Consider the following 24901-nt stretch of genomic DNA (forward strand, 5'->3'; position numbering starts at 1 on the left):
ATAATCAATAAATTATGGAAAATGCTGGAGATGACTTCGTATCCTTCATCATCATCAGCCTATATTTTTGTCCACTGCAGGATGAAGGCCTCTCCCTGCGATCACCAATGGCCCCTGTCTTGCGCTAGCCGATTCCAACTTGCGCCTGTAAATTTCCTAACTTCATCACCCCACCTAGTTTTCTGTCGTCCTTGACTGCACTACCCTTTTCTTAGTATCCATTCTGTAACTCTGATGGTCCACCGGTTATCCATCCTGCGCATTACACGGCCGGCCCATCTCCATTTCTTCCTCTTAATCAATTAATATCGGAAAATGCTGGAGATGAATTGGTATGTTTCGTCGTCATCATCATCATCAGCCTATATTTTTATCCACTGCACGGCTACCCCCTTTTCCTCTCTGATCCACACAGCTCTCTTCCTATCTCTTAACGTTAGGCCTAACATTTTTCGTTCCATCGCTCTTCGTGTGGTCCTTAACTTGTTCTCGAGCTGCTTTGTTAACCTCCAAGTTTCTGCCCAATATGTTATCACCGGAGGAATGCAATGATTGTACCCTTTTCTTTTCAACGACAGTGGTCAGCTACAGGTAAGGATTTGGCAATACCTGCCGTATGCACTTCAGCCCAATTTTATTCTTCTGTAAAGTTTCTTCTCATGATCAAAGTTCCTTGTTACTAATTGACCTAGATAAACGTACTGCTATACAGACTCCAGAGGCTGACTGGCGAACCTGAATTCTTGTTCCCTCACCAGGCTATTGAACGTTACCTTTGTATTCTGCATAATAATCTTCAACCCTACTCTTACACTTTCTTGGTTAAGGTCCTCAATTATTTGTTGTAATTTATCCCCATTGATGCTGAATAGGACAATGTCATCTGCAAACCGCAGATTGCTGAAATATTCGCCGTTGATCCTCACTCCTAATCCTTCCCATTCTAAGAGCTTGAATACTGCTTCTAAGCAAGCAGTGAATAGCATTGGATAGATTGTGTCTCCTTGCCCAACTCCTTTCTAGATAGGTAACTTTCTTCTGTTCTTGTGGAGAACCAGTGTAGCTGTGGAATCTTTGTAGATATTTCCGGAGATATTGACGTATGCCTCCTGTACTCCTTGATTACGCAATGCCTCTATAACTGCTGATATCTCTACTGACTCAAATGCTTTTTCATAATGTATGGAAGCCATATGGAGAGGTTTATTGTACTCCGCAGATTTATCGATTACCTGATTGATGACATGGATGTGATCCATTGTAGAATATCCCTTGCTGAAGCCAGCCTGTTCTGTTGGTTGATTGAAGTCAAATAGTGCTTAGCCTAGCCCAAATACGTGGCCAATACCTTGCGATGGCCAATCGATAGCCAATGAATAGCTAATCGATCAATAATCAATGAATTCCGTCAAATGCTGGGGATGACTTGGTAGTGCTTAGCCTAACCCAAATACGTGGCCAATATTCATCCAATCGATAGCCAATCAATAGCTAATTGATAATCGATCAATTATCAATATATTTTATCAAATTCTGGGGAGGAGTCAGTAGTGCTTAGCCTAGCCTAAATACGTGGCCAATACTTTGCTGTAGCCAATTGATAGCCAATGAATAGCTAATTAATAATCGACAAATAATCAATAAATACCGGAAATGCTGGGGATGAATTAGTAGTGCTTAGTCTAGCACAAACCCAGGACTAGCTAGGTGCCCATCAGCTCTGCTGTCTCTTTAGCATTGCGCCTCTAGTGCAAGCTACGCTAATTTTTTTGATCTAGTTAGCGTTTGCACGAGAGCAGTATATGTGCATCTATAGCGTAATGGATAGAGTATCTGACTTTAGTGCTGGGGGAGCCGAGTTCGGTCCCAATGTGGCGCACGAGATTTCTTTTTTGAAAGGGCCCAATATGGGGGGCGCGGTAACATGAACCTACGCAAAGCGACTGGTACGGGCAAAGAATGCGTCGCAGTAAAAACAACAAAAAAGAGAAAAAAAAGAAGGTCGTTTATTTAACTCTAAACGTAACAACAAGGTGACGTAGTGTGCCACGCCTTCAGCACACTGTAAAAGTGTAAGGTGCCAGCCAGTCTCCTTCTTGCACGACAAGCAGCCGCCAATCAGCGACTGCAGAAATGGACAGTCTACTAGGTAGACTCTTACAGAATACAGCCCCAGTGCCGACTTCTCAGGTGAAAGTTTCAGGCCTTCTCATCATAAATATGTCAACACTGCCATTGAAGCCTTCTGAAGTCGTGCGCGGACTTGTACAAGTGTCACTCCTGAAGCCTATATGCAAATGCCCTCTGTATATCTGGAGCGCTGTACGATTTGTGGCAACTAATCGTCGAGGCCAACGAGCACCAAGCTGAACAGTGTAGAGCTAAGTACAGCCTTGCGATACTTAATCCTACTGTCATGTGCGCCTTGTCGTACTCACGGCCGGTATAACTAGGTGGCGTTGGTTAGGCGTCAGTCAAAATAAAAGATCTTTCATTCAAATAGCTGCATATCCCGCGGAAAAACGCATCCACCAATCCCAACAGCTTCTAAGGCGTCCAGAAGTGCATGATTAGCTACATTGCTGTATACACCTTTAAAATCAAGGAATTAGGCTGTAGTGATTCGTTTCAGGTGCTTCTGGTGCTGTACAGACGTTACAAGGTCAGTAATGCTATCTATTGATGAGCGTTTGCGTCGAAAGCCAGCCATTACCTCTGGATAAGCGCTGAAAAATTTGAACTACCATTACACTGTGTCCCGATCATTTACTCGATTACCTTGCCGACGCCGCTGTCCAGGTCTATTGGACGGTAACATGACAATTCCAAGGGGTATTTGCCAGACTTGAGGAGTGAGACCAGGAGATGCAATTTGTAGGCCAAGAAGTGCATCTCTGGCTTTTTGACCAAGGTTTGCAAGTCCAGAGTATGTGATACTGTCGGGTCCGGGTGACGAATAATGCCTGCAGCCAGCGAGTGCGGCCACCAGTTCTTCAATGGAGAAAGAAGCGTCCATATGCGGATCTCAGGAGCCATGAGTGGCAATATTGTCACGAGCCTCTAGAAGTGGACTTGAAGGTTTAATAACCCGTAGAGCAGCTGGCTCTCGGAAGACGCGACCGTTGGGGCTGGCTCGAGCAGAGAAGGGGGCGCGCGATCTTCTTTCTTCTCTTGGGCTCGACCCACTCTTGCCCTCGACCCACTACCTACAGGTGGCAATATCCCCCCTTCCGAACAAAAGCATCGCCTCGATGCTAAAAAAAAAAATAGGCGTAGAAGACAACGACGAAGAAGGCAGGCAAAGCGAAAGTACACAAAAAAAAAGTAGCCGTCACGCCGGCACAGTCAATGAACGAAGAAGCAATCTCCCAAAGATAAATGAAAAGTAGAAACAAAGAAGGGAATGAGAGAACAAAAAAACGAAAACAAAAAAAGTTACGGACGCGCAATGTACGGCTTCATGCGCACAACATGAACTATGTCTGAGCTCGGTTGTCTTTGTGTCCTACTCCGTGTCTGCGATGATGTGTCCGGAACAACTTCGTAGTTTACGTCACTGACACGGCGGAGCACTTTATACGGACCGAAATACCGGCTTAGCAGTTTTTCACAGAGACCACGACGGCGAACGGGGGTCCACACCCAAACTTGGTCCCCGGGGTTGTAGGACACGTCCCTGTGGCGGATGTTGTAGCGTCGTGCGTCTGCCTGCTGCTGCTGGCCGATATGCAGCCGTGCGAGCTGCCGGGCTTCCTCAGCACGCTCTGCAAATTCCTCGGCGTCAGTTGTCAATAGGTCAGCGTCTTGACACGGCAGCATAGCGTCCAGCATCGTCTGGACTTCGCGACCGTAGAGAAGGCGAAAGGGCGTGAAGCGCGTCGTCTCTTGCACGGCGGTGTTATACGCGAAGGTCACGTAAGGCAAGATCCGATCCCATGTTTTGTGTTGAACGTCTATGTACATTGCGAGCATATCTGTGACCGTCTTATTCAGTCGCTCGGTAAGTCCGTTGGTCTGCGGATGGTACGCGGTCGTCTTGCGATGCCTGGTGTTGCTCAATTCAAAAACCTCGTCCATAAGCTGCGCTGTGAATGCTGTCCCTCTGTCAGTTATTACAGTGGAGGGAGCACCGTGACGCAAGACGATGTGGCGCATGAAGAAGTGCGCTACCTCTGAGGCCGTGGCTCGTGGGATCGCCTGCGTCTCAGCATAGCGTGTTAAATAATCAGTCGCGACGATCACCCATTTGTTGCCGTCGGCAGAAAGGGGAAACGGTCCGAGAATGTCCATGCCGACTTGGTCGAAAGGCGTGTGAGGTGCTTCAATTGGCTGAAGTAAGCCAGCCGGTTTAACGGATGGTGTCTTGCGGCGCTGGCATTCACGACAGCCTTTAACGTACTTTTTGACGCTTGCCGAAAGCCCGGGCCAATAGTACATTTCGCTTACTCTAGCGAGTGTTCGTGAAAAGCCTAAATGACCAGATGTCGGTTCGTCATGGCAAGCGAAGAGGACGTCGTCGCGCATGTCCCTTGGAACCACCAGGAGGTAAGCACGGCTGGTCGAACGAGCATTCTTCTTATACAGCACGTTATCTCGCAGACAGAAGGACGTCAGCGAGCGGGACAGATGGCGTGGTATGGTTGTGTCGCGACCCTCTAAATGATCGATGATCGGTCGAATCTCACCGTCGTCACGCTGCCGTGTGCTCAAGTCCGACGAACTAATGGCGCCCAGGAAGCCGTCATCATCCTCTGTTTCCTGACTGGCAGGATCAATGGGTGCGCGGGACAGCGTGTCAGCGTCTTCATGCTTACGGCCAGACTTATAAACGATGGTGATGTCAAATTCCTGTAGCCGCAAGCTCCACCGTGCCAGTCGTCCTGAAGGGTCGCGCATGCTTGCCAACCAACAGAGGGCATGGTGGTCCGTCACTACTTTGAAGGGACGACCATAGAGATAGGGGCGAAACTTGATGATCGCCCACACGACCGCGAGGCACTCCTTCTCCGTAGTCGAATAATTCGCCTCGGCACGGGACAGGGAGCGGCTGGCATACGCTATAACTCTTTCCACTCCATCTTGAAGCTGGACGAGCACTGCGCCAAGGCCAATGCTACTGGCGTCGGTATGCACCTCAGTATCAGCATCATCGTCAAAATGTGCAAGAACGGGTGCTGACTGAAGGCGCTGTCGTAATTCAGCAAAAGCCGCCTGTTGCTCATTATGCCACACAAATGGCGTATCGTCCCTTGTAAGGCGTGTCAGGGGTTCCGCTATCTTCGAAAAGCCTTTAATAAACCGGCGATAGTAGGCGCACAAACCCAGGAAGCGCCGGATGGCCTTCTTATCGGCAGGAGCTGGAAACGCGGCCACAGCGGCAAGCTTGTCTGGATCGGGTCGGACCCCTTTGGCGCTTACTACATGACCGAGGAACTTGAGCTCTTCGTAACCAAAGTGGCACTTTTCGGGCTTAAGTGTGAGGTCTGCCGATCGGATGGCTTCTAGCACACTCCGTAGGCGGTGAAGATGCTGCTCGAACGTTTCAGAGAAGATGACCACATCATCCAGGTACACAAGACAGGCCTGCCACTTCAGTCCAGTAAGGACAGTGTCCATCATTCGCTGGAAAGTAGCCGGGGCTGAACACAAGCCAAAAGGAAGCACTCGAAATTCATAGAGCCCATCTGGAGTCACAAAGGCTGTTTTCCTCGCGGTCGCGTTCGTCTACCTCGATTTGCCAGTACCCGCTTTTTAAATCGAGAGAAGAAAAGTACTGGGCGCGCCGTAGTCGATCTAACGAGTCGTCGATACGCGGCAGCGGGTACACGTCCTTTTTAGTCACGTTGTTGAGCTTGCGGTAGTCGACACAGAAGCGTAGCGTTCCGTCTTTCTTTTTGACAAGAACGACCGGAGATGACCACGGGCTGTTGGAAGGTTCGATGACGCCATCGTCAAGCATCTCTTGGACTTGCGTACGTATGGCTTGGCGTTCTCTTGCCGACACGCGGTAAGGCTGCTGGTGTATCGGGCGTGCGTCGTCGTACGTGATGATCCTGTGTTTAGTGATGGAAGTCTGGCGTACCTTGGAAGAATGTGCGAAGCAGGTCCTGAATTCAAGCAAGAGCTTGCGCAGTGCTGTCTGGCTATCGGTGGACAGTTCAGAATTGATGTCAAGATGGCCCAGAGACGTGTCTGCTGTCTCCACTACTTCTGACGTGAAACAGTTGTTAACGTCTGCTATTGCGTCTGCAAACGCTAACGAAGTGCCGCGGAACAGGTGTCGGTGCTCGTAGCTAAAGTTGGTAACAAGCAATTGCGAATGACCAGCACGAATCTGTATAACACTGCGAGCCACACAAACACCTTGTTTCAGTAGGTGTTCCAAGTTACTTTCGGCCACCGCTTCGCCATCGCGTAAGCCACAGCATGTGACGTCGACGAGGACACTGGCACGTGGAGGAAGCGTTACACTGTCAGCAGACACACGAAGTACGTCGTCGCGCCGTCGGCCGTCTTGCACGTCGATTGCTCGTTCGGCAGAGAAAGTGATACGACGCTCTTGCAGATTGATAATCGCGCCGTACTCCTGCAGGAAGTCAACCCCAAGGATAACGTCGCGGGAGCATTCGCGTAAGACAAGGCAGCTCGCTACGAATGTAGATCCTTGAATCTCAACTCTAGTCGTGCAGGCGCCCAGCGGAGTAACGATGTGGCCGCCAGCCGTCCGAATCTGCGAGTTATGCCAGGGCGTGATCACTTTCTTCAGCTGCGTTGCTATTTTGCCGCTTAGTATCGTGTAGTCTGCGCCGGTGTCCACTAAAGCACTAACGGCATAACCGTCAACAGTAATTGGTATATCGAGCGAAAGCCGGTCGTCTCGTTCAGTTGCAGGTGGTGTCGGGTCGGTATCTTTCCGTAACTGCGTCCGTCGGAGGTCTTCAGTGCTTCGACCGTCAGCGACCTCGCCCCCAAAGATCGCTTCAGTTAGTTTTCCCGGCGGGGACTGGTCGACCGCTCGGGAGAATACCGCTGGGGCGGAGGTGAAAATCGTCTCGGAGACGGTGAACGCGACTGCCGCCGGGCAGGCGGTGGCAAGCGCTGCTGGGACAGGTATTCCTGAATGTCCCGGGGTCGTTGGCCGTATCGGGGCGGCGGCGAGTATGCGGAAAAGCCGCGAATCCCAAGGCGCCGGTATGGGCACTGGCGGTACAAGTGGTCAGCTTCACCGCAGTGGAAGCACAGAGGCCGCGAATCGGGTGTGCGCCAAACATCCGACTTCCGAGGGGGCGGGCGTCTATCGTCGACGTAGTGAACCGCTTGCTCCGTACGATGGGCAAATGGAGCGACATGAACAACGGGCGGCGGCGTGTACCCAGTGTCGTAGTACGGTATCGGCTGCACCGACTGAACTGACACCGTAGGAGGAGCACGAACGAATAGCGGCGGAGAGGAAGCAGGGCGCTTCAGGGCTTCCGCGTAGGTCGCACGAGGGTATTCAGGAGGTACTGCCGCAGCGTTAGCAGGAGGCAAGGTATCACGAAGCGCCTGGTGCAGTTCGTCCTTGATAATGCTCGCTATGGAGCTTACCGTAGGTTGCGGTGTTACAGCGGCCTTTTGCAACTCTTCACGCACTACAGAGCGGATGAGTTCTCGCAGTGAGTCGCCGTTGCTTCCTATGGCCGTGAAAACGTCAGCAGCAGACATGCTGTTCGCTTGCCGCTCATACAAGTTCGAGCGATGCAGAAGCATCTTTTCCATGGTTACGGCCTCGGACAAGAACTCCGCGACCGTCTTCGGAGGGCTCCGTATGAGGCCAGCGAAGAGTTGCTCCTTGACCCCGCGCATCAGATGACGTAACTTCTTCTCCTCCGTCATTCTTGGATCCGCTCGTCGGAAGAGGCGCGTCATGTCTTCGACGTACGTGGTCACAGTTTCGTTTGGCAACTGGACACGGGCCTGAATCGCTCGTTCCGCTCGTTCGTGGCGATCAGAACTGGTGTAGGTCTCCAGGAGCTGACGACAAAACTCGCGCCACGACGGCAGTTGCCCGTCGCGGTTCTGAAACCACGTACGCGCGCCATCCTCCAGGTAGAAGTAGACGTGTCTGAGTTTTTCCGTGTCGTTCCATTCGTTCACGGAGGCCACGCGCTCGTATTCGACCATCCAGTCTTCGACGTCTTCGAACACTGTGCCATGAAACGTCTTTGGGATCCGTGGGCTCTCAAGTGTGTAACGGTTCGACATCGTGCTTCCCGTACCGGTTGGGGCGGTTTGAAGGGTGGCGCTGGTCATACCGGTCGATGTGGTGGGAACCGTAGCGTCGACGACTTCTGGGGACAGTCCCCTGATCCTGCGGCTGGCCCGATGCGCGGGAGTGTCGACAGGCACTGGATTCGTAGCGCGGATCCTTGGAGGGGTCTGCAACATCCGTGAGGACGCTTACCCCGCACCTCCACCAGTTTGTCACGAGCCTCTAGAAGTGGACTTGAAGGTTTAATAACCCGTAGAGCAGCTGGCTCTCGGAAGACGCGACCGTTGGGGCTGGCTCGAGCAGAGAAGGGGGCGCGCGGTCTTCTTTCTTCTCTTGGGCTCGACCCACTCTTGCCCTCGACCCACTACCTACAGGTGGCAATATTGATAGCTGTGCAAGGCTGGAACATCGGGCCTGCGATCCTTGCGCAGTTATCTTTTTGTACGTCAACTTCTACGCGGCCTTAATAGAGTGCTAGAAATCTAAATGAATGGTGCTGTTGAGGGGTAGTTCGAAGTCCAGGGACAGTTCTTGAGACAACCGACAAAGGTTTACGTGGATAAACCCACAAAAATATCTGAAGCGTTCATTTTGTAGCACCGTTTAATGCGACGCAGAATGTTCTTTTGAGTGCATCTGGCCTCTCTGAGGACCGTCTGAGGACCGTCCGTCTGTATTGTAGCTCCGCTCACCGGCGGATATCACGGAGGCGCTGTATTTCTTCCTCAAAATGCATGTATTTCGCCAATGGTATCGCGGTAAAGATCCATGAGCCGCACCAGCCTCTCGAAATATGCGCGCATTGAAGGATCCATTTCGCAGAAGCAACGAGAAAACAACGCAAGTGTCCTCGTGCACAGCTCGCAAGATCGTGCACACAGCGAAAGGAATTAAACGCAACAGCTCGCCGGCGCGCGCGCGAGACCGTCATCGTAAATGCGCCCCACAACGTAGTTTTATTGTAGTGCGTAGTTTTATCGGCCGTTTAAATTGCAGTAAACAATCGCCCAACAATTAAATTAACAAGCATGGTGGCACGTAAGCACAGGCATACAAGAACAGATCTCACTCGATGATCGCAAACACTCGCTGGCGTAACACTGGCGTGATGAAGAACGAAGAGGGGAGCGAACGCTTCTGCTGCCTCTCGCTTCAAGGCGTTTCCGAAACACGAGATCACGCGAACTCCAGCACTAGGCCATCTCCACTCCATCTCCACTTGCCTAGCGTTTGCACCCACCGGAGATTACCTCCAAGATAATCGTGGGAGGTGTGCGAGCTCAGCTATGCGCAGCCACGACCAGGCTAGCGAAGAAGACGAGCGGTGACCTGTACCCCCACCAACCGCCTTGCGCGTGCTTGATGACGTGGCATCCAACAGTGAGTACGCATCAAGCCACCATCCAGCTCGACTCACCGTCGTAGGCTTTCCCTCGCGCACACAGCATATTACGCGCAGCACGCGATATCTTATCGCGCTTGGACTTAATATGAGACCTCACGGTGACGGTGACTGCGAAAATGTCTATTAAATTTCTATCGCAAAAAAGAAAAAATTACATCCTCGATGGTTTGTTTAGAAACCAGTTCCATTAACGCAGCAGCGCAATACTTTAGGCAGTAGGCCATCGGCACATAGAAGCGCCGGACAACGCCTTTGCCTGCTTCCATCTTGTAAGCCAGCGCCTTGAGACGTTTGGCACTTCAGTCGCGTTATATAGCGGTGCGCTCTTTTAGCTGACAACGAAGATAGATGCTTTAGACCTGAAAAGGAAGTCCATGCACTTACACTGTCACTCATTCGAAGCCAGATATGCCAAATCTCAATTTACAATTTCGACGGAATGAATCGTTTGGGAGCCTGCGTGTAGTGAAGCTTTGCTTCTGACGTCCAGGCGCTGTGCACTGTGGGGGCGCAAAGTCATCCCTGCCTTTCCTTCCTTCCTTCTCTCTCTCTCTTACTGTGGCACGTTCCTGCAAAAGCTATGGCTTGTATTTGAACATGTTTTAACGATAGGGTGACATTGCTGCATGGGAAATTACTTTCTGGTATATGATCACTTTCGCTAAATTTAGCGAGACGCGGCACCTGATGCGTTGACGCATGTGGCCGGCAGCGTTTCTGGTGCTGTGCCAAGCTCACTATTTTTAAATTTAATTCTGGGGTTTTACGTGCCAAAGCCACGATATGAGTATGAGGCACGCTGCTGTAGAGACTACGGATTAATTTTGACTGCCTGTTGTTCTGTAACGTGCACACAATGCACGGTGCACGAGTGTGTTTGCATTTCGCCCCCATCGAAAGGCGGCCACAGGGGCCGGGATTTGATCCCGTTCCCTCGGGCGCGGGATCAAATAGCAGTGTAGTGCAATGCCTTAGCCACTACGCCAACGCGGCGGGTTCGCTATTTCCGATAACTCCTCAAACGCTTTCCAGCTACTTCGACGCGTATGGTGCTGAACCACGCGAAATCTCGGGAAGGTGAGAGTATCGATAGTATCCCTGAAAAAGATTGCTCGACGACTATCGCCCGGAATAAAACTGACCCTTGCTCTGCAGGGTCCGCCAACATGGATGACCATGGTTCAGCTAAGATTAAGCTGAATTCACACGACGGGACGGATCGCCTATTCATTCCGCATACAAATGTGACGTGGCTGAGCTGCGACCAAAATCGCGCCGCTAGCAGTCTGTCTGCGTCGTTTTTGTGTGTTGTGAATCGCAGGTGCATGTGCATCCGCTGGCTGAATTGGCAATCCGTCCCGTCGTGTGAATCCTGCTTTACGGGACGCGTTCATCCGGAATCCGCTGCCTCCGCAGCTGTCTCTTATCATGATGCGCGGTTTTCCCATACCGGTTCACCAAAGCTTCGCCTACACCAATTTCTACAGTGCGTGGAATCTCCATGACTTGTTTTAATTGCACTTAATTAGGCATCGACAGACAAGGGTTATGTGCTAAGCTTCCTGAGAGCGTTTGACTTTCCGACGCGTTGTGTCCATGTCTTACAGCTGCACGATTACATACCCCCTAATTATTTTTAACGGGTTGTGAATGTACATTTGTCTTTCAGAGTAACGTTTACAATGGTGCTTTTTTGTTACCGTGCTCCATGTTATTACTTTAGGAAGTGGTAACGGTCATGGGTCACTGTTGTCATTATCATATTTTTAGTCAGGTCTAATGGTACCATATTGTCACGGGGATTCACAAGTACTTGGGAGAGATGGAATTGTATATGACTATATTTACAGGCTGCTGCTACCACAGAATAGCTGACAGCATCTCACGCGGCATGTCCCGCCTTCTTTCTTTTCGCGTAGCACAGCGGTCCTTTAATGGCAGGCTCATACGCGATGCCTCGTAACATCACCCCCGGCGGACTGAAAGCCAACACGGCACCTTCTAAAATGAGTCAGCACTGCTGGTGTAGTAGGGTTTTAGCCGCGACACACAGACAACATCAACAACAGACGTAAAAGGAGAAGACGAGCGATGTTGGAGCAGAGTGATGAGGTAGCCAACGTCTTTGAGCTTGCGAAGAACTCTGTAGGGTTCTGTGTAGCGAGAGAGGAACTTCTCGTACAGGCCTTGCCGTCGAGACGGCCTCCAGAGTAGGACCAGAGATTCAGTTGGGTACTCTAATTCGTGGTGTCGGTTATCATAGCGCTCTTTTTTGGAGGCCTACGACGCATATAGCCTAGTGTGAGCAACCTGGCGAGCGATTCTTGCGTGAGAGAGGACGTCCTGAGCATATGCGGTTGGTACGGATGGATCTGCAGGAATGAGCGTCTCGAAGGGCAACGCAGGGTCGCGGCCGTACAGGAGAAACAACGGCGAATAGCCGACAGTGTCATGTTGGGACGAGTTGTCAGCAAAAGTAACGCAGGGTAGGGCGGCGTCCCAATCGCGGTGATCAGTAGAGACCTCAGCATATACGTGGGAGTTCGGTTGAGCCGCTCGGGTAAGACCGTTGGTCTGTAGAGATATTACCTCGACCCTCGCGCGAAAGCCGCACTAGTCTGTTTGTGCTTAATGTTTACAGGCCTACCCGGGCCCATAAAGACGTTATCAGGCCCCTTTTCATGAAATCCCAGCAGCTAGAGCATGGGCAGCCTCTCCTCCTCATCGGTGACTTCAACGCGCATCACCGCGCTTGGGGCTACCACTACGACTCGGCTAAAGGCCGACTCCTCTGGAATGACAGGTATGCGCACCAGCTCACCCTCATCACAGACGTCCCCTACCCCGCTAGACTCGGTTCGGGCCTACACCGAGATACAACGCTAGATCTTGCCTTTACAAGCTCCTGAGCGAAAACTACTTGGTGTCACACTCACGAAAATTTTTGACGCGATCACTTGATGCTCGAAATCGTGATACAAGAGCCCACGAGGCCACGTAGGCGGCCGACTCAGGTGACTGACTGGGACTCTTTTCGCACGCACAGGAAAGAGCAGGCCACACCTCCCGCCATTACGACATCAAAGCATGAACAGCCGAAATCGTCAAGCAAGTGACTGACGCCACGCAAACCATCAAGGTTGAGGACACAGTCGCACACCGCGACCGTTACTACGCGCATCTCTGGGAGCGCAAGAAGTCGCTCGAAGCTCTTCTCGCCACTCGAAAATGGGACCGCGATATCCGCCGTTGCCTGGCGCGCGCCCACACGACCATCGAGAACTATGCAATTGAACTCACCCACCAGAGCTGCCACGACATTTGTGACCAGATTAACAAGGCTGCTAACACTCGTAACACGTGGAACCTTCCCCGACATCTAGTGGACCCGGCTGGAGGCGATCTCCGAGCACGCCAACAGCTTGAGCGAATCTCCCATCAGTATCCAGGCACGCCAGATGAGCTCAAACAAGAGCTCACTGACGCCTACATCCGCCCCGAACCAGAAACCAGCATCCCGCCCTATCAGGGCTCGGCCAACCCTGGCCTAGACACCCCAATCGCTTTAGCGGTGGTCCGTGCAGAACTCAATCGCCCCAAGACCAACTCGGCGGCCGGCGCCGACCGCATTTCTAACACGATGGTTAGGAATCTAGATGACGCCTCTATTCACGCCCTCACCGACTACCTTCAAGAGTGTTGGGCCAGCGGTACCACCCCGCCGGAATGGAAGTGCAAAAGCTAGTCTTCATCCCCAAGCCGGGAAAACAACCCACTTTGGCCAACCTCCGTCCCATCTCTATTACGTCCTGCGTTGGGAAGTTAATGAAACACGTTATCCAGTCAAGACTCATTCGCTACCTCGAAGACAACCACTTCCTACTAGACACGATGCTCGGCTTCCGTCTTCACTTAGCAGCCCCGGACATAATGCTTCTTCTCCATCCCTAGGTAGTCATGCATCGCTCACTAGACGCGAAAGTCATGGTCGGCCTCAATGTTGCCAAGGTCTTCCACAATATACTCTATGAAGCGATTCTTCAACAACTCCAGAATCTCGGCGTCGGACATCGCACATATGCGTGCGTCCGAGACTTCCTGATCCACCGCAAGATACAACACAGCGTCGGCTCGGGACATCCCTCCGCCATCTCTACTGGCAACCGCGGCACGCCGGAAGCAGCCAGACTCGTGTGCTCCAGCCCACGAGTCGCTCAGCGGAAACGTCCAGTTGCATACACTTGCTCGAGATCTTATCTACCGAGCCGAGCGTAGAATCCACCGCCCCGATTCCCCTGACACCACTATCTCGCACGATTCTCTACTCACCACGTACACGGACATCCTCCAGTACTACCAACTCGGAAGATGCATATATCCTCCCGCACACCGTGATCTATCAAGACGCGAGGCCGTCCAATGGCGCAAACAGCCTACAAACAGGCAGCATCCCACAGCCCCTCTTATACAGTAAAATCTTTCCGCAACAAATAACGCCTCAGTGCAAACATTGCTCAGCTCCGGCCACTCTCATACATAGGCACTACAACACAGACAACGCAAACACCCCAGAGTCGTGGGAGTCCCTCTTACGTACCTCCGTGCCAGCAGACAAAAGCCACCTCATGCAGCATGCGGTGCAGGCCGAGGAATCCAAAGGGTTCCCCGCCGACCTCCTCAAAGCCAGCGCAACCGGTCCTAGGAATGGTCCCCTCTTTTCGGGTGAAACAAAGAATTCACCTCCACCATGTGAAGGATAGGCTGTCGTAAGGCGATATTAAGTAGAGCAGCTACGCAGAATTTCGTCAATTACCTTTGCAAGGAAACAGCGGCCACGATCCGTAAGAAGCTTGCGCGGAGCCCCCTGTCCAAGAATGACGTCTTTGAGCAGAAAGTCTGCAACGTCGGTAGCGCAGCTACGGGGCATGGCGCGCGTGATGGCATATCTGGTGGCGTAGTCAGTTGTGAATGCAATCCATTTGTTGCCGTACACGGATGTAGGGAAAGGTCCGAGCAAGTCAAGGCCGATGCGGAAGAAGGGCTCCAGGGGAATGTTGACAGGTTGAAGCAGGCCAGCTAGTGGAAGAGCAGCACGTTTGCGGCGCTGACAGCGCTCGCAGGCAGCAACGTATCGGCGCACCGACCGGTACAAGCCAGGCCAAAAGAACCGCTGTCACACGCGGTCGTAGGTGCGTGAAACGCCCAGGTGTCCCGCACTTAGAGCATCATGCAGATGGTGAAGAATGGTGGTGCGCAGGTGTCGAGAATAACTAACAAAAATTCCGGCCCGTCAGGTTTCATGTTGCGACGGTAAAATATGTCATCGCGTAGGACATACTGGCGTAGGGCAGCGTCCGAACGTGCTGAAGAGAGTTGCTGAATGGTAAGCTTTAGGGCTGCATCCCGACGCTGTTCGGTGCCGATGTCGCGTAAATCAGAGATGGCCAGCACACAGGAATCATGGTCATGGTCAGCGAGGCTAGCAGGTGTCTACGCATGGCGCGAAAGACAATCGGCATCGTGATGTAGCTTGTCCGATTTTTAAATTACCTCAAAGGTGTATTGCTATGGTCTCAGAGCCCAATGACCAAGGAGACCAGTTGGGTCCTTGAGCAATAACAGCCAACAAAGAGCGTGGTGGTCGGTAAGAACAGCGAATGCGCGGCCGTACAAATACGGGCGAAATTTTGCGACAGCCAAAACCAACGCAAAGCACTCGTGCTCTGTGATCGAATAATTCCATTCAGACATGGAGAGCAGGCGGCTGGCGTATGCAATAACACGTGTGTGGTCATGCTGGTGCTGAGCGAGCACGGCGCCGATTCCATGCCCACTAGCCTCTGCGCAAACCTCAGTAGGCGCGGATGGGTCAAAGGAAGCCAATATAGGAGGTGAAGTGAGCAAGTTGATCAGCGCCGAGAATTCAGTTGCTTGGTCGGGGCCCCACGAGAAGGGCACGTCCTTCTTGAGAAGGTCGGTTAGGGGTCGGGCTATGATGACGAAATGGCGTATAAAAGAGCGAAGTACGAGCATAATCCAAGAAAACTCCGAACAGTTTTAGTAGACGAGGGCACAGGGAACTTTTTGACAGTGCTAATCTTGGCAGGGTCATGTTGCACACCTCTAGTACTTACAAGATGACCAAGAACAGTGATTTGTTGTCTGCCGAAATTACACTTTTTCGAGTTTAGCTGGAGTCCTGCTCGACGAAAGACAGCTGCAATGGTCGCCAAACGAGTAAGGTGACTTTCAAACGTTGCGGAAAACACAATGAGGTCGTCTAGGTAGCAGAGACAGATGGACTATCTGTAGCCACGAAGGAGAGAGTTCATCATGCGTTAGAACATAGCGGGGGCGTTGCACAGACTAAAGGGCATAACTTTGAACTGATAGAGGCCGTCCGGTGGGATAAAGGCAGTTTCGTCTCGGTCCAAGTAATCAACAGAAATCTGCCAATAACCCGAGCGCAGGCCCATGGATCAGAAGTATCTCGCACCGTGAAGACAGTACAGGGCGTCATCGATCCCTGGCAGCGGATATACGTCTTTGCGCGTTTTAACACGAAAGTGTTTTATGCCGGGGTCCACCAAGACTTCACTGACGTATTTCCGTCACGGAAATACGTCAGGCCACGTCAGGCTGACGTATTACGTCAGGCTGACGTAATAGCCCACGTCAGGCTATTATAGAACATAATACAAAGAAAGAAACCAGAAGAAAAAGTTCCACAAACATGCAAAGTTTGGAAATCGAACCCACGACCTCTCGGTCCGCGACGATAGATCGCCGAGCGTTTAACCCATTGCGCCACAAACGCATTTGCAGAGAGCTACACAGACGCGCCTTATATATCTAACACTCCTCCGTGTACCCGCGCTCTTGCTCGGGGCGGTGCCGCCGCCTACGAGCAGAAAAGAGAAGTACTGCATTATGACACTAACGCGCACCGACAGTGAACGCTTCGGTGGTCTCAGCACTACGACGCCTCGATGCCAGCATTCGAAGGGACGCTGGCATCAAGAAGCACTACCAACGCCACCTAGGTAGCGTTCACCGTACTCAGCACAGCGGAGCGTGGCCTCCGCAATTAGCTCTGAAAATGTTTCTGAAGTTGATCGCGGAGGCTGCAATTACGACGCGCTGTACGCGCTGATTTGACTCGGTGACGATTCAGTTACGTGCTTTGTCTTGCGCGTTGTATTAGTGTGTCAGTTACGTGCTTCGTCTTTCGTGTTGTGCTAGCGTGTGCAGCGTAGTGCAGCTTCCATATGCACGACGGTTGCTCATGGTCATCGACGTTGGTAGTCGTGATGGAGGAGACGTGCCACCAGGCGTCAGCGTGGGTGCATCAACGCCTAAGGGCGCTTTAGCCGCAAAACACCAATAGACATTATATATCAATGTGCAATAAACATTACACTACTTCTGTGAAGACACGTTTCACTTTCGTGTTCTATACCGATTCCTATATAAGAGGGATCAACCACATTTTTTTAGTTTAAGGCACGATAATCGACGTAAAATCTCCAGCTGCCATTCTTCTTTTTGACCAAGACGACAGGTGACGCCCACGGACTTGAGCAAGCCTCTATGACGCCTATAGAGAGCATCTTGTCGACTTCTCCTTGTATGACCTGGCGTTCGGAATGAGACACACGATATGGTCGCCGTCTGATAGGAATAGCATCTCCGGTACGTATTCGATGACTTACGAGAGACGCTTCACCAAGAGGGCGGTCATCGAAGTCGAAGATATCCCTATAGGTCGTTAGCAGGTGGTGGAGCTCCGCGGCTTGACAAGTCGGAAGATCAGGGGCAATCATCGTGGTAATTTCGTCGGGGAGGGACTTGTCGGACCGGTTGCGAGAAAGGACGAACAAGTGTCGGCGTCTAGTGCCGCGACGTCGCATTCATCAAGCGCTGACACGCTGGCCACTGAGATGCCTTGCGGGAGCGCTTGGGTCGAGTTGCTGAAGTTGAGGAGCGGGAGCAGGACGTGGTTGTCTACAACAGTCACGAGGGTGTGAGGCACATCAACATTTCTGGTCAACAGCACGTCAACTAGTGGAGATACCCTGTAGTCGCCGTCTGGAACTGGTGATGCCGTCGTCAAAGCAACACACGTGGTGGCTTGCCGTGACAACCGAACATAATCGACAGAAAATAAGCGGTGTGATGGCAACGCTGGAACACCAGCGAGTTGAGGAAGCTCGAGTTGAAGGACACCGGTTGCACAGCCAATGAGAGCGGCATGGGCCGACAAGAAATTGAGTCCTTGAATGACGTCGTTGGGACATTGCCCGAGAACAGTAAACAAAACAGATATATGGTGACCGGCGATAGTGATGCGAGCTGTGCACGTTCCGATGATTGCGAGGCTTCTTCCATCAGCGACGTGAATAATACGAGTAGCGCAGGGTGTAAGTAATTTCTTGAGGCAGCGACGAAGTTGATTACTCATCGCGGAGATTTGTGCCCCAGTATCGACGAGTGCGGGAACAGTTAGGCCGTCAAAATCAACGTCAATCAAGTTTCGTCGTGTCAGCAATACGAGGAAAGGATTTGAGGTGTAAGTCAACGATGCAGCGTCACCTCTAAGAACTGCATCTCTTAGTTTCCCTGTCGGAGGCTGAGCGCCGATGTCGGACGTCGTCGTAGGGGCGAAGGAGACGACGGACGACGCGCTGACGGTAACGGGACTGGTGACCTCGGGGCAACGGGGAACGGCTGTGCATCGTAGGGGTGGCATCGACGTTATACCGCTCAAAAGGCTGGAAGCGGCGGTAGCTGTCACTGTTGTATGGCTTGTATGGCTGAGTTGGCTCAAAACGGCGGTAGTTGTTGGTGCGGCTAGCAGTGTCATCCCGGATTAACGGCGACACCCAACGGTTGTTGGAATGGCACGCGACGTGACCGATGCGGGGACAATGAAAACAAATCGGCCAATCATCTGCCGTGTGCCCTTCAGCCAGATTACGAGAGCGCTGATAGAACCGTTGTTTCTAGGGCGGCGATCTTGGACGAGGCGGCGACCTAGGGCGAAAGTCAGTTGTCCGAGACTGAGCAATGGTGAAGACGGCGAAACCCAAGTTGCCGAGTTCCTCTCGCACAATAGACAAGACCAGGGAAACGGCCGGCACGTGAAAATGGCCGTGGCCACTGTTGGGGAGACCAGGAGCAATTACTTCGATTTCCCGACGGACGATTCGTGTAAGTTCCGATGGTGGCGACGACTGCAGACGAGAGGCATGTCCGTCTTTTCGTGATGACGTCAGGGCGGTGTTCGGTAGCCGAGTGAATGACCTCTAAATACGCCGACTTTTGACCTGCTGAAAACGCCGGCGTTCTTCAATAATTGCATCGACGGTCGCACAATTTCGGCACAGTAATAGGTTGAACGCATTGTCTGCGATTCCCGTAAGCACGTCACCAAACTCCGTCATGCCCATGTCCACTTTACGGCAAAGAGCCAAGACCTCCTGAATGTAGGATATGTAAGGTTCCATAGACGTCTGAGCGCGGATGAATAGCTCTTTCGTTGCGGCTGACTTTCCACCCATTGGCTTCCCAAACAAGGCACTAAGTTTTGATTTGAAAGTGTCCAAACTTCCAATCTCTGCCTCATGGTTACCGAAACACACCTTTGCCGTTCCTTTCAGATAAAAAAGCACGTTCGCCAGCATCATCGTCGGGTCCCAACGATTGATCTCACTCATGCTTTCATAATTGGCAATGCAATCTTCGACGTCAACTTCATCCGTACCGCAGAACGTCCCTGGGTCTTTAGGTTACGTAAGGACGTTCGTTGAAGTTGTTGTCGGGGCTGGTGCAGGCGTCGTACTGGCAGGCGCAGGCGGCGTGGTCGTGGTCTTGTCAGTCATCATGATGACCCCGACTCGACGACCATTGCGGAGCTCCGTTACAGTGCTTCTTCTGGTACCTCGCAGCTCCACCAAATTGTAACGGGGATTCACAAGTACATGGGAGAGACGGAATTGTATATGACAATATTCATAGGCTGATGCTACCACAGAATGGCTGACAGCATCTCACACTGCATGTCCCATCTTCTTTCTCTTCGCGTAGCACTGTGGTCCTTTAATGGCAGGCTCAAACGCAATCACTCGAAACAATATATAGGAGTAAGAATGATAACATGAATGTAGGTGGTCGTGCGGCCAGTTATAGAAATTATAATTAACGTGTCCAGTACTGCCGCCGTTAGACTTATAAATTAACCGTATAAATTTTACTCTGACTAATGTTACTAGCCGGCCTCAGGAAAAATAAACAGAAGAGGAGATTAAGCATGGCTTTGGTGACTATTACCCTTGGATGCGAAAATATATTTTACTATGTCTACCAAGATAGCGGCCTTATAGGCGTGTCAGATGTGCAAAATACTCTCAATGGCTTTGTTCTTTTTCCACTACGCGGCTGAGCTGCAAAATATAAGCTTCTACACCCTAAGATATAATAATTGTAAGTATCACGTACTTTGTGCATTTAGCATGTTGCTTACTACTTGATGTGCTCACACTGGCACATACTGGTATATAGCTCGTTAAGAATGTTGGAGAATGACATTTGACACAGGACTGCATCACCACAGACTGCACAGTGTCCAGTTTCTTGTTTTTTTTTTCACTTTTTATATACTCTTTAAGCTAAGCAGGACAGAAACTTTTGTCTTCGTAGTAAAGGAGTGATTAGCGCGCAATTAATACAAAGAGCAGCACCGAATTTTGTTTTTACTTACGACCTTGTGCAGGATTGTACCATTTCTTTCGACGTCAACACGAAGCCTAGAGAGAAATGCCTCATACTGCAAAAGCTGCAGCACTATTTCCTTAGTAACCTGAACGACAACTTTCCCAAGGGTGCTCCGCTCCTCAATTACGCGCGGGTATACAATTCTTCCAGCACGACTCCCTGGAACGAAAAAAAGAAAAAAAAAAGAAAGATGCAGCGTGGCACTTAATCAAAGCACGTCGAGCTGAATGAATACACACCTGCAGAGGCACTTGTCACATACCGGTGTTTTGATGTGTTCGTTTTTTATGCGCGAAGTTCCAAACATGTTTGCGATATTCTCTTACTTAACGTAATGGTGTTTAGGCGAAACGCTATTATTTATTAAATTTTATTCTGGAATATAAAGTTAGCGGCGGTTGTCTCAGTTTGAATATCTGTGCGAATTTCTGAATGTTTGCGCAGACCCACTACCACAAAAGGATTCACGCAGACTAAGTCTGGCGACACAATGCACACCACGGGTAATGAAAATGTTCAGAAGCAGCGCGAAAAGAAAGTTTGAGCACAAAAGCTTAGCATCTGTCACCGATTCAAAAATATTGCGCATACTATGTTCTCAACTTGTTGATGTTGTCACGTAGTAGTGACGCTGAAGGAAACAGTCGTAAAACTGTGTATGACGAAACTGCTTGTTTATTGGGCGAACCTGTGCCCACAAAAGCAAGCTACACTCGAAGCACAACGAAAGCGGCGAACACAGTCGGCGGTCGTCGAAATCTGATCAGCGGCGAGACGCGTCGGCTTTTATACCTGAGTCATCGAAGCTTCCAGATTATTCCCTGGTGCCCGCGTGCCTTCCAGAAAGTTCTAGACAATTCGCGTCGGTCACACAATCAGATAACGTAAGCGTCGGTGAAAACAGGCAACGAAAAGAAGCATCGATAACGTTCTAGAAACTTCCGATACAGGCGCGTCCTCCGCCGAGCGATAACGTTTAACATTTGTTAAGCGGTGGAAAGCGGCCACCGGTGCAAGATAAACATGTATACGTGTCAATATCGTACTGCTTAGCTTCGTGAAATTTGAAGCGCGTCTGAGAAAAAGAAAAGAAAGCAGCAGCGAACTGTGCCACTGCAGCTGTAAAGGGTGCTATTCTGTGCATTCCGCGATTTTTTTTTTTCAGGGCACGATGTAAGCATAACGCATGCATAATTGCTCTGACGACAAAAGTGAGCTGCCGAGTCGTTTTCGCAACGCGACGGAATCTTCAATATTTGCAATAATAATTGAAATGTATATAATAAACCTAATGCTATTGATCAAAGCAAAGTCTTTCCCATCAACAAAAATAAAGCAGCCAGTTTCTCACCTCCCCATCGTCTGCTTAACGAAGGTCCATTCACATGCGTCACGAAGCTTAGCGCGAAAATCAGTGGAGAATCAGCAAGAGCTGTTGTCACCTTAGGACGTCCAGTGAATTGAGCCAGTCAGGTGCACATCCTTAGCACACACAAAACAAAGGCCATATACGCCATTTTAAAACACAAACAAACTAGGCGTGCAGTGATAGAGTCGGCAGGTGAGCAAGGGTTACAGTGCAGTCATATATATAGAATTCCTTGCGTACACATGACAGTTTAAAGAAATGTAACAAAGTACAATATGAAGAAGGGTAAAAAAAAAAGGACACCAACCACTGAATGGATAGAAGAAGAGACGGTTCGGCTCCCCTGACGGGAGCCTTGCTCACAATGAATTCAAGTACGTCCGTTTATATGGCTTTAAAATATGGCGTAAGCAGCGGGTGTAGATGGGGAGGAGGGTTCCGTCATTGCGGTTGGGGGTTCTATCTGTCATTTTGATAAGGAGGGATTCCAAGTGGTGTCTTGAAGTCAAATTTTTTTCCTTTTCTAATATCTTGGCGTTATCCCAATCAATCCTTTAGCCCAAGTCATCTGCATGTTCTGCCAAGGCGTTTGATGCGACTTTTTTTCTTTTTGACATCGCTGATATGCTGCTTTAACCACTGTTCGAAATTGCCTGTCTCGCCGATATATACGCAGTCGCAGTCTTCACATGGAATCCCGCAGACGATGCCAGGAAACTTTGTCTTCGGAAACTTGTCTTTTACGTTTACCAGCCGATGGCGTAATTTTTGGAATTGCACGTGAGCTACCTGGACGTCATAGCCGCGTAGAACGGTGGCTAAGCCCTCGCTCACGCCGGGCACATACGGTATGGGAGCGCGTTTTCTTGGGAGCACACAGTCAGGTCTTGGCGGCTGAGACAGATGACGTTCCACCGAGTTCACAAATTACCTCAGGTAGCCACATGCCGAGAAATTTTGGTACACTTCTTGTAGGTCAGCAGCCCGGCTTTGTGGCGTTGTGCAGATACGCTTGGCTCTGCCGACAAGGGAGGCTACTACCGATCTCTTCTGGTTCGTCGGGTGCACTGAATTGAAATGCAGATACCTGCCTGTGTGTGTGCTCTTTCTGTACACGGAAAATTCCAGACTGTGCCGGTCACGTTTCACGAGGACGTCCAGAAAATGTAGCTCTCCGTCTTTTTCTTCCTCGACTGTGAATTGGATAGACACTTCAATACTATTCAAATGAGACAAAAATGAAGAAATTTCTTCTCGCTGAATCATGCAGAACACATCATCTACGTAACGTAGGAAGACCCTTGGCGACGAGTTGAAAGAGGCGAGAGCTGGACGCTCAAACCATTCCACTGTTAAATTTGCAGCAGTTACCGAAAAAGATGCACCCATCGGTGTCCCGTGCACTTGCCTGTAGAAGGTTCCTTCAAAAGTGAAGTAGGTGTTCTCCAGGCAGAGCAGAACGAGCCGCTTCAAGTCAGGAAGGTCGATGGGTGTCCTTTCTGGTAGGGTAGGGTCATCGTCCAGAGCGGCGGTGCAAGTTTCCGCGGCGAGTCGAATAGGAACGCTTCTAAAAAGCGACACGACGTCGAACGAGACAAGCGCTTCCTGATCGTCGGGAGTAAAATGACGAATCGTACTTATGAAATCTTCAGAATGGCGAACGTGAGTGGCGCTTCTATCAACGAGAGTGGAAAGAACCTTATGAAGGTATTTGGACAGTTTATGAAGCGGAGAGCGAGTAAAGTCAACAATTGGTCGCATCGGGACGTTAGGTTTATGTATTTTTGGCAAACCGTAGAGCGCTGGCGCCGAACCGTTAGTGCACAGAAGAGAGAAGTACAACCCCTTGTGCCTTGGGTCTACAAAATGAAACACATCCGTAAGAAGCTTCTGGAGCTCCCTCTGTACCTTGAGCGTAGGATCCTTCTTCATACTACTGTACGTCGCCTCGTCCGCAAGCAGTGACAACATCTTGTCACGGTAGTCAGTCCTGTTGAGTAGCACCGTGGCATTGCCCTTGTAAGCCGGGAGGATGACGAGGTTTTGGTTTGAGCGAAGGTCTTTGATAGCCTTCTTGACGTCCGTTTAAAGCGGGGAGACGGAGGGGTGTGCACGAAGCCGCGAGAGAATGCCTATAGTGCGGGTTCGTGCCTCCTCCCGCTTTGAAGGTTCTATTTGGCCCATAGGAATTTTTACAGCACAGACCAACCTTTTTGCATCCTTCTGCGGTCCGAGGTTGAAGTTCAAGCCCAGGCTCAGGACAGCGAGTTCAGCCGGAATCTTCGAATGCAGATAGTTCATGAGGAACCTAGAAAATGAAGCTTTCTTCGCGCGCCGTCGCCTTGAGCACCGGGTCCCAGACGAGTTCGCAAGCATTCAACTACACGCTAATTTCAAGGCCAGGCTACAATCCCGTCGTACACAGGAGACTCACGAAAGAAAACTTGCTAGACTGTCACCACCCGTTGGTGCCTTGCACAGAAACGTTACCGCGCCCGCCGTGCACAACCTCTCGTCGCACAAGCCTAACTCGGCAGAACTGCCGAGTTAGGCTTGTGCCACCTATCAACGGTGTCAAAAAGAGAAAAGTCGCATCAAACGCCTGGGCAGAACATGCAGATGACTTGGGCCACAGGATTGATTGGGATAACGCCAAGATATTAGAAACGGAAAGAAATTTGACTTCAAGACACCACTTGGAATCCCTCCTTATCCAAATGACAGATAGCACCCTCAACCGGAATGACGGATCCCCCCCCCCCCCCCCCCATCTACACCCGCTGCTTACGTCATATTTTCAAACCATATAAACATTGTATCGCACGTCCTTGAATTCATTGTGAACAAGGCTTCCGTCAGGGGAGCCGAAACGTCTTTTCTTGTAATCATTCAGTGGTCGGTGTTCTTCTTTTTTACCCTTCTTCATGATGCCTCCCGACCAGACGGGCTTCCGTCAAAACCTCGACTTCAAAGTACAATATATTTTAATGTCGTCGAGATGCTTCCACTAAGTCGCTCAAGGGCAGCCGAAGAAGCATCTTGACATACAGTTTCCGAAGCACGACCGAGGTGGGTCGTGCCTATGATTCACCTATCTTGGTGA

The 24901-nt window shown here is 50.7% G+C and overlaps 1 protein-coding gene across 1 annotated transcript in view; it reads right to left on the reverse strand.

The window, feature by feature from the left end:
• Positions 1–24901, reverse strand: part of LOC119437468 (A disintegrin and metalloproteinase with thrombospondin motifs 8-like) — a 257356-nt gene that overhangs the window by 209851 nt on the left and 22604 nt on the right. Inside the window, exon 3 of the mRNA XM_049660591.1 lies at positions 20416–20588. Coding sequence (XP_049516548.1) covers positions 20416–20588 — 173 coding nt within the window. The remainder of the gene's footprint in view (positions 1–20415; positions 20589–24901) is intronic.

The sequence above is a fragment of the Dermacentor silvarum genome, chromosome 1 (genome assembly GCF_013339745.2).
Source record: "Dermacentor silvarum isolate Dsil-2018 chromosome 1, BIME_Dsil_1.4, whole genome shotgun sequence".
NCBI classification, from domain to species: domain Eukaryota; kingdom Metazoa; phylum Arthropoda; class Arachnida; order Ixodida; family Ixodidae; genus Dermacentor; species Dermacentor silvarum.